The sequence below is a fragment of the Cnephaeus nilssonii genome (genome assembly GCF_951640355.1).
Source record: "Cnephaeus nilssonii genome assembly, chromosome: 5".
Taxonomy (NCBI): Eukaryota; Metazoa; Chordata; class Mammalia; order Chiroptera; family Vespertilionidae; genus Cnephaeus; species Cnephaeus nilssonii.
Genome location: NC_137076.1, coordinates 56475555 through 56493033, shown reverse-complemented (window position 1 = coordinate 56493033; position 17479 = coordinate 56475555). Strand labels below are relative to the sequence as shown.

The following is a 17479-nucleotide window of genomic DNA, read 5'->3' as shown; positions in this document are numbered from 1 at the left end:
CCTAGCTCAAGCTCTAGGGACCTCTCCAGCCCCTCCTCACCCTCCTGCTCATTCACACTCAGCTGCTGTTCATGCTCCTGCTAATTTCCTCCTTTTCATTGCCAACCTCTGTGAAAGCAGACTAGGTTAAATTCTCTTTACACATTAGTTCCCCACTCAAATATTAGCTCAGTGCTCTGTAAATTGCAAGTGCTCAATAATTTGTTTAAGTTAATAGTACACTGACATTCATCTCTTAGAAGAAAAATTTCAAGCCATCTTCCTTTTTTTTTTTTTTTTAAGCCATCTACCTTTAATGAGGAGCCAACAAAAGAGGTGTTCTTTCTTCTGTGACTGATTTCTGGAGTTACGCTGTTTTATTTGATATACTGTATAATGGGGTGAAAGTGTCCTGGAGAAGGAGGCCACACTTCCCGGCGGTGTGTCTTTCATCCAGTCACCTCACCGCTAAATCCTAACTTGACCAACTACAAAAATCAGGATAATATAACATCAGTCCCATCTACTTCCCATAATTATTGGAAAGTTATAAGAGGAAAATACAGGTAAAAGTGTTTCATAAGATATGCAAAATAATCTAAATTTTATTTATTACAATAGATGACCTAAAGAAGCATTCTCATATAATTTTTAATTCTATATATACTAAAAACTTCCATGGAAAAATCACTATTTATTTTAAATAAGGAAAATTTACCTCATTATTCATTTTTTAAAAATCAGGTATTTACTAATAGCTTCTAATGTCAAAATCATTTTTCCTATATGAGAAATTTACTTGACTAGATAGTTTGAGATCACCCCCAATTAAAGGGAAAAGAAAAAAAGACTAAAGGTCCCATTTTAGCTACTAAAATGTCTGTGTATGTTTTTCATCACTTAATAGGTTTGAAAATGCATCAACCTTATAGAAGTCTTTTATTTCCTTCCAGAAAAAATCAACCATGTAACAGTCTCTTCCTTCCTTCCAAGCATTAGAAGCCTTTTATTTTCTCCAGGCACCATGCTAGCCATTCTAGAGGACAACACCAGGTAAATGGATGGGGCCACTGATGCTGAGACAAAGCACAGTAGGTGTGAATAATTGAGAGAAGCAAAAATATTACACGAGACAGCCAAGTATGCATCTTGATTTTTCTATAGAATTTTATGACTTTTCTATAAAAGTCTATTTAACAAAGGACAAAGTAAAAATGGGTATGAATTATTGCCTTAATAAGGCATATTTAAATCAAGACACTGATGGGACTAGATTTAAACAAATTCTTTCAAAAATATTAATCTATTCAAACATATTACTGTCCTAGTATATGTCAAGTACTACACTAGACACAGAGGATACAACTGTGAATAAGACACGTTCCTTGCCATCTAACAAAAAGCTCAGTGAGATACACGGGCACTCACACTATTCTGTGCTACATGGGTCTGAGGGCTAAACAGCTCAGGAGTCTGGTGGAGAGAGGCAAAGCTTCCTGAGGGGAAGCTTGCAGTCACGAATAACAGTCAAAGCCCACACAACTCCTTAGGGATCACTTTTTACCTTACTGCTGGCCTTTTGGTCTACTCGTGGGTCAAACTTTATTTTTCTCATCTGGGTAGTCTGGGCACCAAGTCATGTGTAGATGGAGAGCTCTTAGTGCCATCTGTCCTACCTCGTGTTAACTCAGAGACTGGCAGCAATGAAACCCAGGTGTTGACAGCAGAATGCCTGGGTTTGCATCCAGCTCCTCCTCTTTCTCGCTGTATAACTGCGAAAGTTCCTTAATCCTTTTTTGGTGTTAGTTTTCTCATCTATAAAATGGGATAATAATAGTACCTATCTCAAGAAGTTGTTAAAAGGATTAAGGAATTAATATATGTAAAGCACTGGGAACCAGGACTGACACATATCAAGTACTATAAAAGCACTGGCTAGCCTTATTATTTTGATGGCAAGAGCTTACTGTGATCGCAGTCATCTCTTACTTCAGGTTAGCAGCTAGCTAAATCCACTCAGGGCGGAGGTTTGCCCACAACAGGTGAGAGTGCTTCCCAGAATTATGCGATGTTGCAGTTCTGAGCCATTCCAGCATCCTGCCGTTCCCTTTTCCCTTTTCCCTTCTCGGTCAAAAGTTAGGAAAGCGTGGAACAGCACTAGAACTTCTTCACATCCTGAGAGGCTCTGTCAACCCGAGGCTCCTCCCAAAGGGTAAAAGGCTCATTTAGCAAACAAGCTTCAAACTCAATTAACTTCTTCCCTCTTTCTTTATTGATAATCAATTTTAATGAATTGGGCCTAAAGTTGTAAAAGTTCATCAACCATAGGCAATCAGTTTCTTAAAGCAGGCTCTTTTTTTTTTTTTTACCCTCAGACGTATTTAAACACAATTTGAAAATTAAAAATTTTTAAAGAGAGCCACATAAATTGGCTCCAACAAAAATTTCATTTTGATCTACAAAAAGATAACGCTATCAAACCAACAGAATTCATGTCTCTCTTTATAGACTACTTGAGCATGGTAGGTCCTTTAATGTCAATGCCAACTCTCGTTTCTCATATGAAATTGTAACTAGGGAGCCCACCTTTAACAGCAAGTGTGCAAACTTACAGAGGGTAATTGGTAACTAAAACTACTGAGGAACTGGAAATACCAAACTTTGGAGAACAGAAAGAATAAATGCATGCTAACAACGCCATAGGACCCATGCAATAGTATTTAGGATGGCTTATTTGACAAGCACTTAATGTAAATTCAAGTGAGAGTTAAGGCACATCAGTCCCCGTTGTCCTTAATAAGGGAGGGCCCCAAAAGTAGAAAACATTTTTCAGAGGCTGCCTCATTATAAACTTAAAAAAGGATTAGTTCATGTGGACAAAAAAAGGGGTCACATATTCAACCTGACAAGCTCAGCGGGGGCCTGTATGGTGAGCCTTCCAAACTCAGACCGAAAGTAACCACAGGACTGTCTGAACATAAAAATTCCTAACTAAAACCAAGCCATGGCTGGTAGTCCTGGCCTAGGCCTGTGGCTGCCTTGACAAAGGTCAGCTTTCATCTTAAGTGAGCCCAGTGCATTGTTCTTATGTATCTAGAATAACATACCTTTTAAATATCAGAGTAATTTTCTTTTCCAGACCCCTCAAGGCATAACCGCAGGTACTAGAGCAGGAGACCACAGAACCCCTCATTGTTGTCTTGCTCCCCACACACCCTCTCCATCTGCTGAAAATGTTAATTATTAACTATCCTGTACCCACCAATGTAAAAGAAGCATGTGTCTATTTTGACTGTTTATCCAGTCCCAGAAATTTCTCCACTTACTCTTTCCTGTGCTCTTAATCTACCACCAAAGGATTTCATGTCAACCCTCCTTATGTCTCCTCCTTTTATTCTAATGTATTCTAATGTATAAAATAAGCTGCAAAACTGCCATACTCAGGAGCATTTTCTCAACCTGTTCCGATTTTGCTTCCCGGCAACTGTTGTCAAGTTTGGCTCAAATAAACGCATAAAAATTCTCTACAAGTTTGGACGTTACTTACGTCAACATATGTATAACTACACAAATATGCTTTACCTCATACACAGAATTTCTCAGACAACCAGGTGAGCAATGGTAAAAGTAGACATAAAACATCTGCTTTGATTCTTTAGCATGTGTGTCAGGTGTGCAGCAGCAAAGGGGTGATATTGTGCCACAGTGCGGTAAATCGGCATTGTCCAAATACTTCTCATCCAAGATCAGGACCGGTCCTATGTCTGTGGCAGAGTTGGACCCAAAAGTGAGGGTCAAATGACTTCAACTCCAGAGAGAAGAAGGACTCCGAAACAGAAATCTGGCAATGCTAAACATGGTGTTGCAAGATCAGGTCCCTGGAAGAGACTCCCATTGGGGTGGGAAAGGAGCCAGTCAAGAAGAAAAGGGATGAGGAGAGACATAGGACATTGGGGGTGAGTAGCCATGGGTCAAAGGCTACAGTTGGGTCACGGAGGATGAGAGCTGAGAACTGGCCACTGGATTTGGTGAACGGAAATCACTGCCAAACATCAAGAAGACGCTCTTGGTTAAAGTGATAGAAATGGAAGACAATTTGAGAGGCAGGAAGGGATTAAATGAAAGGCTTCTAAATCACCACACAAAAATCTTGGGAAATCTAGGTATATTTCACACAAGTTTTACAGCAGTTAAAACAAACATACTCAACTCTTTCTAGTGATCCTAAGAATGCTAACCCAACTCAGAAGATGAGACTGAAGTTAAAAGGTAGATATGGAAGAAGAGAGGGGATGGGGCATGTCTTGCTGCTGCCAAAGAGAAAAATCTGTTATCATTTCCCAGACAGCACAGGAGCCCAGAGGGTAAACAGTGTACATCTGCCAGCAGGCTTGCCAGAGGGCTCAACACTGCCAGCCTTTTTCAGATACAAGATTCATCCAAGATGCCATTGAACTTCCACTGCAAGCAAAAGCAGTAACGGCCCCATTTAGCAGAGGAGAAAGGCAAGGCCCAGAAAGGCTAAGTGATTGCTGAAGCTGACAAGTGACTGACAGATCAGATTTCCATCTCACTCTCAGTTCTCTCTCTGTTGATCAGATCTCCTCTAAATGCCTTTATAAATGTTTCAATGAATCGTATCTTCATTAGTAAGATCAACTCCCCACTGATAATGCAAAATAACCCTGACATGTTCCAGGCCTCCCTGATAAGACAGAAATTTAACTTTTGTCTCCATTTGGACTGTGATATATCTTGATCCTTCACCTCTAGCAAAAACCGTCTCATGGCTGTAACTTTAAAGTTAGTACCGAGTGCTTCATTTGCTTTCAAAGCAGATAGGAAACCTTTTAAAAATACACTCAGGTTGCCATGACCTTCGTCTATGACTTAAAGAGTTCACCATATGTAATAATTTTCTTTGCTCAGGAGACATTCTTAAATTGTCTTTGAAGAGATTTGGGCACTAACCCCATTGATGAAATTAACACACACACACACACACACACACACACACACACACACACACATACACACTTTTAGCTTGTTACCTTTCTACTATACCTGAAATCAGACCTTTCCCTAAAACATATTTGGAATTTTACATGACTATCAAAGAATTCTAAAAACCTTCAACCTGCTAAGTAAAATATAATCAAAATGCCAGCTAAGTGTGTTTACATTAAAAGAAGCGCACTGTCCTAACCCGGAACTAGGCAAGAGGACAGCCTCGTGCCCACAAGAAGCAGTCGGGTCCTAAACTGAAGAAGCCCTGGCTGTCCCACACACTGAGTGGGGCTGATCTCACTTGGGGTGCATTTTGTTCTTTTCTACATAAAAAAACCAAACACAACAATTTGATGACATGGGCCAATATAAAGCCATTCTACTCTGTTTTGCCTATTTTTGTGAGGTTTACAACATGAAACAGATTTTTTAATAGTATAATGTCACACTAAATGCAGGAGTCTGGAAGGCAGGCTGTAGATCTTATTCTCCTATTTAATTATTTTCTCTGGTAGAAAATGGTGCCTACACAAAGTGGGTGCTTAACTACAGGTAAAGTATCACATTCTATTTCTAAAGCGAGATGGAGCACAGTGGTGTTTATTATTATTATGCTTTAAACTATATACTAGTATATGTATTTTAAATACCTTTTAAAGATCTGTTTTTTAAAAATATGTTCTTATTGATTTTAGAGAGAGAGGAAGAGAGAGAGAGAGAGGAACATCAATGAGATTAGAAACATCGATATGCTGCCTCCTGCATACTCCCTACTGGGGACTGAGCCCACAACCCAGGCATGCGCCCTCACTGGGAATCGAACAGATGACCTCTTGGTTCATGGGTCAAGGCTCAACCACTGCAACACCGGGTTGGCTAAAGATCTATTTTTTTCCATAATTTTTTAAAAAGTAGAATACTGAGGCCCATTCATCACACATTCTAATTCAATAGGTCTAAGGTGAAGATATTTTCCCCTAATCACCTCAGGTAATGCCAGTGGAGGTGATATACGGAATCCATTTTGAGAAACAAAAAAAAAACAACAAGCCAGGATATAAAACATGCCTATAATCAGTATGCTGCATTAGTGCTCAAGGTGCCTTATCTTCATGGTTCAAATTACCAGGCTCAGCCTCAAACACAGATAACATAGAGCTTGGCATAAAATATCATTTTCAGATATGACAGGAGACATCTTCCTAACTTGCCCTGATTTATATCTATTCTGATTCTTAATGCTTTTCTTTCTTTTTCCCTTCAGATATTTGAAGGCAGATATTTTACAAAGCTATACAGCTTTGCAACTTTACCTGAGAATTAAGAACTCATACTGATAAAAATACCCAAGTTATAAAAACAGAAATTGTTTTGTAACTTCAACAATAGGTAATAAGGCTATTTTTAGGCAATGGCTTTTAGCTGAATCCTTCGCTATCTCAGCTTGCAAATCAAATCAAATAAAAAAGAACTACTGAAGTTAAAGAAGATAACGCATCTTCTCCCAAACCCTACCTTTCTTGTTTTTTCATTAAATATCAGCTTAAGTGATAGAAAAATGAAATTTCTCTATAACAGTAGCATTAAAGCTACATAGCACCTTCTCTCCAAACTCTGGAAAATGATTTTCCCATTTCTTAAAAAAGAACCTTCTTTTATAAAAGGAATCTCTGTGGTAGTGACCACAAGGCAGAAGTTACTAATACTTAAATTTTAATACAATGATTTCCTTGGCAAGTCCCATTAGGTTTTAAACCTCTGTAAGGCTTTACGGGGAGGGGAAATCATAGTTTTTAGCACAGAACTTTACATTTGGAACAGAAATTTAAACCAAACAAATGTATAGTTTCAAAGGAAGAATAAGAGCTTATCCTATATCTCCCATGTTGTAATAAAATAGAAAACATTTTTACCTATCTACTTTCTTATATTTAGAAATAAAATTAGGGTTCACCAAGTCTTATTACTTTTTTGATTCTTTAAGAAAGGAGAAGGAGTCCCGGGAAGTGCTAGGGAGGAGCAGGGCTGGCAAAGGCTCTGGTACCTTCTTGAATGGGAGACCAGGATGTAGGAGGTGAAGTCTTCGCTGCCAGAAGGTTTCACAGGGCAAGCAGGACCCCAGCTCCTGAGGGCCACGGTGCGGCCCTGAGAGAGAGCGTGTATCCATCTATACCATTTCGGTGACTCCTTCGTCCTCTGAGACCTCCCACATCTCTCATCTGAATTGCCTCCCGCTGCAGCCACATCCTGTCTCCCTCTTCTCAGCCTTCCCCACCATGAACTAGGGACTCTGGTTCAATTTAAATAGAATTGATCACTGTTTTATTTAATTTGTGTGTTTTTTTAAAGAAAAAGTACAAAAAAAAAAGAAAGGAACTAAACTCTCTCTCTCTCTCTCTCTCTCTCTCTCTCTCTCTCTCTCTCTCTCTCTCTCTCTCTTTCTCTCCATGTTCATCAATCAGACCATGTCAACAGCATACTTTTGAAAAGTTACATTTAAAACACCAGAATAAAAAAATAACCATCACAAAAAAAGAATCTAGCTATGTTGCCAATATTTAAATAAGAGTAGTTTAAAATTTAAAAGCCACAAAATAGGACTGCCAGTCAGCTACACCCTTAACAGTCTCACTTTGATACCTAAAGCATACGCTAGCATCCCAGCGCCTGCATTGTTATGCATGTACATTGAGTTCCTTCTGTGGTTAGAAGTTACTATAAATTCTGTTGGCTCTCTGAAACAAAAATACCCAAGTTATAAAAATAGAAATTGTTTTAAAACTTCAACAAAAGGTAATAAGGCTATGTCTAGCCAAAGTACAAGCTATGAGTTTAAAGGATGCAGTCACTTCCCACCCATGACAAAAACCTTTTGGTAATCAATAGTTTTATGAAAAACAAACAAACAAAAAACAACAACTTTAAAATGGAAGGCATATTAGTAACAGAAAAAAAATCTCTTCCTAAGTTATGTAACAACTGCAAAATAAAACCAAGAGAATCATTTCAAACGACACTATTGTGTCTGAATACATCCCCCGAAATTATTAAAGTACAAATATGCTATATAATCGCAGATGTTCTTTTATACATGAGGACATATACTAAACATGTATATTTACTAAAGATGTATATGTAAATATATGAGAGCATAAACTAAATGTTAAGAAGTTTTGTAACACAAAGTGCAATAATAAAAAAAAAAAGTTTCTTACATGCCATAAATACTGAAAAGACTAGTCAGTTTGAAAGGACATGGAAATGCGCCCAGCAATTTTCCTACCGTGTTGAAACCCTCTTAGGAACAGAGCTGCTGCAGGGAGACAGAACAGTGAATCGCAGAGATGTAGACTCAGAACCGTCACCCGATGGCACCTGACACTGAATTCAGCTTTTGGACCTTTCCATTTGCACGCACCAATAAATTCACTTTTCATCCATAGACTAGGTTAATCTTCCCTTAAATTTACTTCAGCAAAAGCTTATATTCAGTTACTTTGTAACATTACTTTAGAAAAACATTAAACTTAAACTTACTATTTTTACTTGCTGATCATTTTCTTCCACAATCTGATATAAGTATAAGAGTCTATTCATTTCACATCGGAAGATACGTCCAAACTAGACTTCACAAGCTTCATTTCTGAAGCTCAATTTTCAATATTTGTGAAAAATTGCATCTTACTCCCCAATGCTTGATAGTCATAAAGACTCACCATACACACATTTAAAGAACTAGACCAATGATATTAGAAAACAAAGGAAACGTTTGTAAACAAAACCTTATTAGCATACATTAATGTAAACAAGTTAAATATCTACTGAGGAATGAACATGTAAATACACTTTTTATTGCTATATATTAATGACAAGAAAATGAGTGAACTTTGAACTTCTGCCAAAAGTCATTTGAGAACAAAGAGGTTTTTTGGCCTTATGGCTCTTAAGGGAATCACATTAGAATGAAAGAGATAAATGACACATTTAAACCCTTAACACCAGTCTCTGATATTCCAAAAGAAACCCTTTCCTCAAATTATTTCAAGGTGATAGAAAATCAAAGCAGGAATCAGTCTGACTCATATAACTCCTCTATCTCACTCATTATTAGGTGAAAGAATTAGCTGGAATAATGAAACGCCGGGTTTCCAACTATCTGCCAGTTCTATTCCTACACCAAAAAGCTAAATATGGCTAAGAAAACACACACACAACAGTGATGCCTGGCTTCCCTTTAAATGAATGACTAAATCTCAGCTGGGTCCTCAGTGCTGCCTGCAATGCTGCCGAACTCTACAGCTAACCCACTCTCCTCAGCTCGGCGGCAATGGCACGTTTCTCCTCTCATCTCAACATTCGTAGCACTTACCCTGTCATGACTCTCAGCAGCTGAGAAAAATAAAAGTCATCCAGCTCCCTTTCTACTGTACAGTTCCCAACATGACAGAAACATGCGGTCATTTCTGTACTTAAAAATCTTAACGCCACATCCCATCTAAATACAGCCTCAGTTCTCTATTCCCTTTATCACAAAGACCTCAAAATGATGTCTATAACTCTTATCTCTAATTCCTCTCTTCCCTCTTCCTGTTTTCCCTTTAACCTACTCCAAACAAGCATTTGCCCCCATATTCCAGAGAAACCACTCTGGCCAAGGTTACCAGTAACCTCCATGTAGCTTAATTCAAGGGTCAATTCTCAGAATTCACCTTATACCACTTTATCAGCAGAATTTGACATAGCTGATCATACCCTCTTCCTTCAAACACTTTCATCATCTGTTTTCAGGATACCATGATTTCTTGTTTTTCTTTCCATTTCTCTAATTATGTTTTCTATGTTGCCTTTGCTGGTTAGTCCTCACTGTCACGACCTCTTAATGATGGAGGGTCCCAGAGCTCAGCCCTTGAACCTGTTTCTTTTCTACCTATGCTCTCTCCCCAGGTGATCTTCTCCAATCTTGGCTTGAAATACCATTTACTCACTGATGACTCCCTAATTTCTATCTCCAGGTTATACCTGAACTCTCAACTCTGTATCTCTAATTGCTTACTGACATTTTCATTTGGATATATAATAGGTATCTTAATAAAACAAAAACACAAACTCTTGATCTTTACCCACATGGATGACATTACGAGTGTTCACCAACATCCAGTTCTCTTCTCATTCAGGGCACATCAATGGCAACACATGGTGAAGCTATATGACTTGTTCTGGCCAATTTAATGTGAGCAGGAGTGCCATGTACCCCTTCCAGCCTGGACAGTGAAAAGCCCATTGGTGACTCTCCAATCTCTCTCTTTCCCTGCTGTGGCAACTGTAAATGCTCTGTGTTCCATACAAATGGGGCCTCCAGTAACCAGGCTGCCTTAGTGACAGCAAAGACCTTCCAACTGACCCACATGGGACATGTACTACGAGCAAGAAATAAACCTATACAGGTAGCCATTGAGATTTTGGCATTCTTAGTTATCACCAGACTGATACCTCCCAAACCTGCTCTCACAGTTCTCATCTCCTTATCAGCAACTCCATCCTTTCAGCTGCTCAGTCAAAAACCTTGAGGTCATTCTTGACACCTCTCTTTCTCTCACATTCCACATCCAATTCATAAGCATATCCTGTGCCTTCAAAATGCATAAGGCATCCAACCTCATTTTAGTGCCTCCACTATCATCCTGCTCTTCAAGACTCTGGTAAGAAATTGAAAAAAGAAACCACACACTGGGAAAAAATATTTACAAAGCATATCCTATCTAATAAAAAGGGAATATGCTAATTGACCATCACTCCATCACAAAGATGGCTGCACCCACAGCTGAGGCCAAGTTCCCATAAGGAGCCTTAACAAGCAATCAGCAGGGACCCGAGGCTAAGCCCTCCCCCGCCCCCATGGGGCTTGACAGGGGACCTCAGGCCATGCCCCTGCCCTGGCATCAGGCTGTGGGACCTCAGGCCGCACCCCCCCGCCCCAGTGCCAGGCCAGGGGACCTGAGGCCATGCCCCCTGCCTGGCAGGGCTTGACGGGGGACCTCAAGATGCGCTTCCCATCCTGGTGCTGGGCTAGGGCACCTCAGGCTGCTCCCCCGGCCCCAGTGCCAGGCCGGGGGACCTCAGGCCACGCCCCCCACCAGGTGGGGCTTAACAGGGGACTTCAGGCCACGCCCTCCACCCCAGCACCAGGCCAGGGGACCTCAGGCCGCGCCCTCCTGCCCCAGGATCGGGCCAGGGGACCTGAGGCTGCACCCCCCTGCCTGGCTGGGCTTCACAGGGGACCTCAGGCTGTGCCCCCTACCCAGCAGGGCTTGACGGGGGACCTCAAGGTGCACCCCCAGTGCTGGGTCAGGGGAACTCAGGCCACGCCCCCACCCAGCGGGGCTTTACAGGGGACCTAAGGCTGCGCCCCCCTCCTGGTGCTGGGCCGGGGGACCTGAGGCTGCGCCCCCCCCACCTGTCGGGCTTGACAGGGGACCTCAGGCCATGCCCCCATCCAGCGGGGCTTGATGGAAGACCTCAAGGCATGCCCCCCACCCTGGTTTGGGCTGGGGAACCTCAGGCCACGCCCCCTGTCCTGGTGCCAGGCCGGGGGACCTGAGGCTATGCCCCTTGTCTGGCAGGACTTGACAAGGGTGGGACTGGCCGGGTCTGGATCTAGCCCAATTGTGGGGGGCCGGCCAGGTCTGGGTCTCATGAGATTTTGAGGTGCATGTGGGTGGGTGGAGACTTGACTCTGGGTCCCGGGGTGTGCCCCAGACTCTGACAAGAGGAAGGTTTTCATATACATTTTGCTAATTTTCTTTCATCTCTGACACTTCTATTATAGAGAAAGGGCAAAGAGCAATATTAAATTATTTTCTCTAATTAATCCCCTTTTAATGTGCACAAATTTCATGCACCGGGTCACTAGTATCTAATGAGGGGGAATTGGATCCAGACTATATAAAACTCTCACATCTCATAAATAAGTAAATGAAATACCCAATTAAAAAAAGCAAAAGATTTAATAAACATTTTATCAAAAAAGACATGGATATTAAAAAAGCACATGGAAAGATAATACCACTTATCATCACTAGTCACTGGAACATGCAAATTAAATTAAAGCCCCAATGAGAAACCACTGCACACATATCAGAATGGCTGAAATTAAAGACTTGACAATGTCAACTGTTGCTGAGATGTGGAGCACTAGAAACTCATACACGGCTGCTTGAAATGTAAAATGGTACAACCCCTTTTGAAAATACTTAGGCAATTTCTTAAAAAGATAAACATGCACCTGTAGTAAAAAGGAGAGTGCCTACATATTAAAAGAAATGGTTCAATTCAAAAGCTATTTATAGGTGATTTATAACTATTTATTGGTGATTCCTCCCTTGGTTAAAATGTACTAAAACATATACCTGCTAGATGATCCAGCCATTCTACTGCTAAGTATTCCCAAGAGAATTGGAAGTTTATGTCCATGTAAAGATCTGTACACAAATATCCATAGCCCCAGCGTGGAGACTACCTGAATGTCCATCAACAAATGAACGGATAAACGAATTGTGGCACATCCATACAAAACAATACATCTCAGCAATAAAAAGGAATGAATTATTGATACACACAATATTAATGAAACTCAAAATAATTATTCTGAGTAAAAAAAAAAAAAAGACAGAAAAAAACAATATACGCTGTTTGATCCATTATATAAAACGCTAGAAAATACAAACTAATACACAGTAACAGAAAACAGATCAGTGGTTGCCAAGGGAAGGGGGGTGCTAAGAAGGACAGGAGGGAAGGATTACCAAAGGGTACAAGGAAACTTTTGAGGGTAATGGACATGTTCAGTATCTTCATTGCAGTGATTCACAGATATATTGGTATACACATGTCAAAACATTAAATTGCTTAAATTTGTGCAGTTTATTGTATGTCAATAATATTTCAATAACCCTGTTTTTAAAAAGAATATAACATGTGATCAAGAAATATTTTTGAAATTAATAAAATGGATGAAAATAAAAGTAGATGCTGAGAAGCAAACTCCTAAGGATGATTGAAGTGGCAACACCTTATATCTTTCCTTATTCAGTAGTATACTTTTCTATATGACGGACTATAAGTGGAAAAGGGGGAATAAGCTACTACAAAGCAAAGTCCCTCAGTACAAAGTTGTAAGGGCTTTCAACTCAGAAGAGCCACTTATAAGTAGTTCTCTAAATTAATAACTGCTATACCAATACACAAGCACTCTTCTTATGCCACAGTCCGCTAGCTAGCAGCTGGATAATTTTTTTGAACTTATCTTAGAAATCAGGCCTCATTTCCTTTTTTTAAAAAAAATATGTTTTTATTGATTTTAAAGAGAGAAGAAGAGAGGGATAGAGAGATAGAAACATTAATGAGAAACATCGATCAGCTGCCTCCTGCATGCTCCCTACTGGGGATAGAGCCTGAAACCTGGGCATGTGCCCTGACTAGGAATCAAACCAGTGACCTCTTGGTATATAGATCAACCCTCAACCACTGAGCAACACGAGCTGGGCTGGCTTCATTTTTCCTTTGGATATCATCTTCACTAGCCATTAAACTTATACTGACCCCTTTCCCACAAATTTAATTCCTTACAATTTTTTAAAGAATTAAGGGATGGCCATAGCAGGTCTCCTCAGTTTGTGAGTCTTGGATGAAAATTCCCTTTCCTTGAATTCCTTGTCCTCCGTCTCCCAATTTCCCACTGAAGTAGAGAAATCACCAGCCCTATTTCATTCACCTCCTTTGAAATCCCGAATTCCACTCTTTGTCATCAATTTCAGCATCATCCTAATACATAAATAACTGGCTTCTTTCATGAGCTGCTATGGTTATGTGTTTTCTGCTACCTGACTCTTATGTCATAAAATAGAATATACAAATAAGAGCACAGCACCCATTTCTGTTTAAACAATTAGGCCCCTGACTCACCTCATTTCCACCGACTGCCTTGGTCAAAATCACTGCAGAAGACACCGGGGGAGGCATGCAACCCACAGTCTGCAAACTGAAAAATAAAAGAAAGTGCAATTATAAATAGCATTTTTCAATCATAAATAGTTTTCACTACATTCATTCTAAAATTGCAGAGCTGCGTAAATGAAAATAGAAGAGTGATTATCAATGCATATGCCCTGTTGAGTTCAGACAATTCTATGAGAGGCAATATGGCTTTGCAAGTGGCTGGGGAAGCTCTCATTTCATTCATAGTTTTGGGTGACTTTATTTTTAAAATGATTTAAACTTTTATTATATAATTTAAAATTTAGTCAAGTTAGAGTAAGTGTAGTCATTGAAAGATAACCAAAATGTATATAATTTAGCCTGAGTCTTATTTCAGGTATCTTTTCCTTACATTTTTTTTGGTAGAAAGTCTTTAGGGAAAAATAAAACTTTAAAACCACTTCCAAAGTTCAAAAATATTTAACAAAACACAAGCTTACATGTGTTTATTCCTTTCTACAAAACAGCAATTCTCAAAACTTTCATCTCATGATACATATATTCTTTCTGATTGGTGTTTCAAGATTCTTAGGATATATTCCCAGAAGTGGGATCATTGGGTCAAACAGCAGTAAAGACTATATATTACAAACCTATAGCCAACATCATACTCAATGGGCAAAAAAGTAAAACTGTTTCCCTTAGGAACAGAAATGAGACATGGATGTCCTTTTCCCACTCTTATTAACATAGTACTGGAAGTCCTAGCCATAGTGATCAGATAAGAAGAAATAAAAGGAATCCAAATTGGAAAGTAGGAAGTAAAGAAGCTTTTAATCTTTCCTTCACTAATGTCTCATATTTGAAATCTCTGCTTTAGGAGTACACAACCCTTGCTGAACCTCTTACCCTTAACTGATTACACCACTCATCTGACAAATCATATGCTGCCCCATTTTGTTGGTCACTATTATATATATACTAGAGGCCCAGTGCATGATTGAATCATGCACGTGTAGGGTCCCCTACACGCTTTCGCTTTCCATCGCGGGGGAGCTGGGTGCCTGTCTGCTGGTGCACCAGGCCTTTCTGAAGCCTCCTCCGTCGAGCTGGAGGCTTCTGAAAGGCCTGGTGCCGGAGCAGACAGGCACCCAGCTCCCCTGCTTTTGATGGTCCGCAGCGGGACGTGAGCTCGCTGCCCCAGAGGCCCCTTCTGTGCTACAGCACAGCCATGGCGCAGAGGCTGAGCTCGCGCCGCCGCTGGCGACGCGAGCTCAGTGTCCGGCTGGCCCAATCGGCTACCCCGGCCACCCCGAGTCCCGCCCCCTGCACCTCCCGCTGACCCAATCGTGAGCGTAGCGGAGTGATGGTAATTTACATATTACCATTATATTAGGTAGGATACTATATGTCCTACACATGAACTAAATTGGAAGTTCCTTTAATACAAGCAATCTGAGTTAATATCTTCCTATTTCTTGAGTGCAGATACTTGATAACTATTGGTTCTTTTTTTTTAAATAAATCTTTATTGTTAGGATTATTACATATGTTCCTCTTTTTCCCCCAATAGCTCCCCTCCACCTGATTCCCCACCGCACCCCATGCCCTTACCCCCCGCCACTGTCTTCATCCATAGGTGTAAGATTTTTGTCCAATCTCTTCCCACACCCCTCACACCCCCTTTCCCTTGAGAATTGTCAGTCCACTCCCTTTCTATGCCCCTGATTCTATTATATTCACCAGTTTATTCTGTTCATCAGATTTTTTATTCACTTGATTTTTAGATTCACTTGTTGATAGACATGTATTTGTTGTTCATAATTTTTATCTTTACCTTTTTCTTCTTCTTCCACTTCTTAAAGAATACTTTTCAGCATTTCATATAATACTGGTTTGGTATTGATGAACTCCTTTAGTTTTTTCTTGTCTGTGAAGCTCTTTATCTGACCTTCAATTCTAAATGATAGCTTTGCTGGGTAGAGTAATCTTGGTTGTAGGTTCTTGCTGTTCATCACTTTGAATATTTCTTACCACTCCCTTCTGTCCTGCATAGTTTCTGTTGAGAAATCAGCTGACAGTCGTATGGGTACTCCCTTGTAGGTAACTGTTTTTCTCTTGCTGCTTTCAAGATTCTCTCTTTGTCTTTTGCCCTTGGCATTTTAATTATGATGTGTCTTGGTGTGATCCTCTTTGGATTCCTTTTGTTTGGGGTTCTGTGCGCTTCCTGGACTTGTAAGTCTATTTCTTTCACCAGGTAGGGAAAGTTTTCTGTCATTATTTCTTCTAATAGGTTTTCAATATTTTGCTCTCTCTCTTCTTCTGGCACCCCAATAATTCGGATGTTGGTACGCTTAAAGTTATCCCATAGGCTCCTTACACTATCTTCATATTTTTGGATTCTTTTTGTTTTTCTGGTTGGGTGTTTTTTGTTTCCTCATGTTTCAAAACTTTGGTTTGATTCTTGGGGTCCTTTGATCTACTGTTGAATTTCTGTATATTCTTTATTTCAGACAGTGTATGCTTAATTTCTGACTGGTCCTTTTCCATTTTTTTTGGCATTCTCATTAAGATCTTTAAAAGTCTCACTAAGTTCCTCAGAGGTTTTTAGCAGATTCTTGAGTAACCTTATAAATGTGGTTTTTGAACTCTATGTCCAATCTTCTGCTTTCCTCCTTTTCTTTCATTTGTGATCTGCCTCTTTGTCTCTGCATTTTAGCTGCTTCCCTGAGTTGATGGAGTGGCTTTGTGTGCGAGGTGTCCTTTGGGCCCAGTGACTCAGCCTCCCCAGTTACCTGAGGTGGACACTCTTGGTGCACCCCTTTATGGGCTGCACAGTCTTGTTGTAGTTAAGCCTTTATTATTCTTGGTATCACTGGGCAGAATTGACCTCCAGGCCAATTGGCTGTGAGGATCAGCTGTGTCTACACTGGGAGAGCTTCTGTGCTCAGTTTGGATGGGGCGGGGTCTCAGGGCGGAGCAGGCAGCCTTGGTTTCTCGTCAGCCCCACCCTAAGAGGCTTGGGTCTCAGTGTCCCGTGGCAATGGCTGCACGCACCTCTGAGAGAAAGCTGCTCTCGAGTTTTGCCCGCTGCCAGACAGTCCAGTTTCTCCCCGAATGAGTGTGGGTACCCAAAGTCTCACCCAGAACTGGGGTACAGTGTAGTCGGGAGGCCCTGTTTCCCTCCGGAACAAGCAAGGCAGCCACGTATCCAGCCGCCCGGCCTTTCCTCTTGCACGCGCATGTCTCTGCGTCCCACACCTCTGTCTTCCGCAGTTCCCCTGGGTCTCAGTGCCCCGCGGCTATGGCTGCACGCACCTCTGAGAGAAAGCTGCTCTCGAGCCCTGCCCGCTGCCAGACGGTCCAGTTTCTCCCCGTATGTGTCTGGGTTCCCCGAGTCTCGCCTGGGACTGGATTTCAGCACTATGGGAAGCCTTTGTTTCGCTCCGGTTCAAGAAAGCCAGCCGTGTATTCAGCCGCCCGGCCCTTTCTCGCGCGCGCGCACATCTCCGTGTCTCTG

The 17479-nt window shown here is 40.9% G+C and overlaps 1 protein-coding gene across 2 annotated transcripts in view; it reads right to left on the bottom strand.

Moving 5' to 3' along the window:
* SLC10A7 (solute carrier family 10 member 7) overlaps window positions 1-17479 on the bottom strand; it is a gene marked incomplete at its 3' end in the record, with an annotated part of 198290 nt that overhangs the window by 165332 nt on the left and 15479 nt on the right. The window contains exon 4 of one of the 2 annotated variants that reach the window (XM_079771181.1): window positions 13948-14023. In XM_079771181.1, the coding sequence (XP_079627307.1) occupies window positions 13948-14023 (76 nt within the window). Of the gene's footprint in view, window positions 1-13947; window positions 14024-17479 lie in introns of those variants that run through there. The other variant, XM_079771182.1, reaches the window with a different exon arrangement.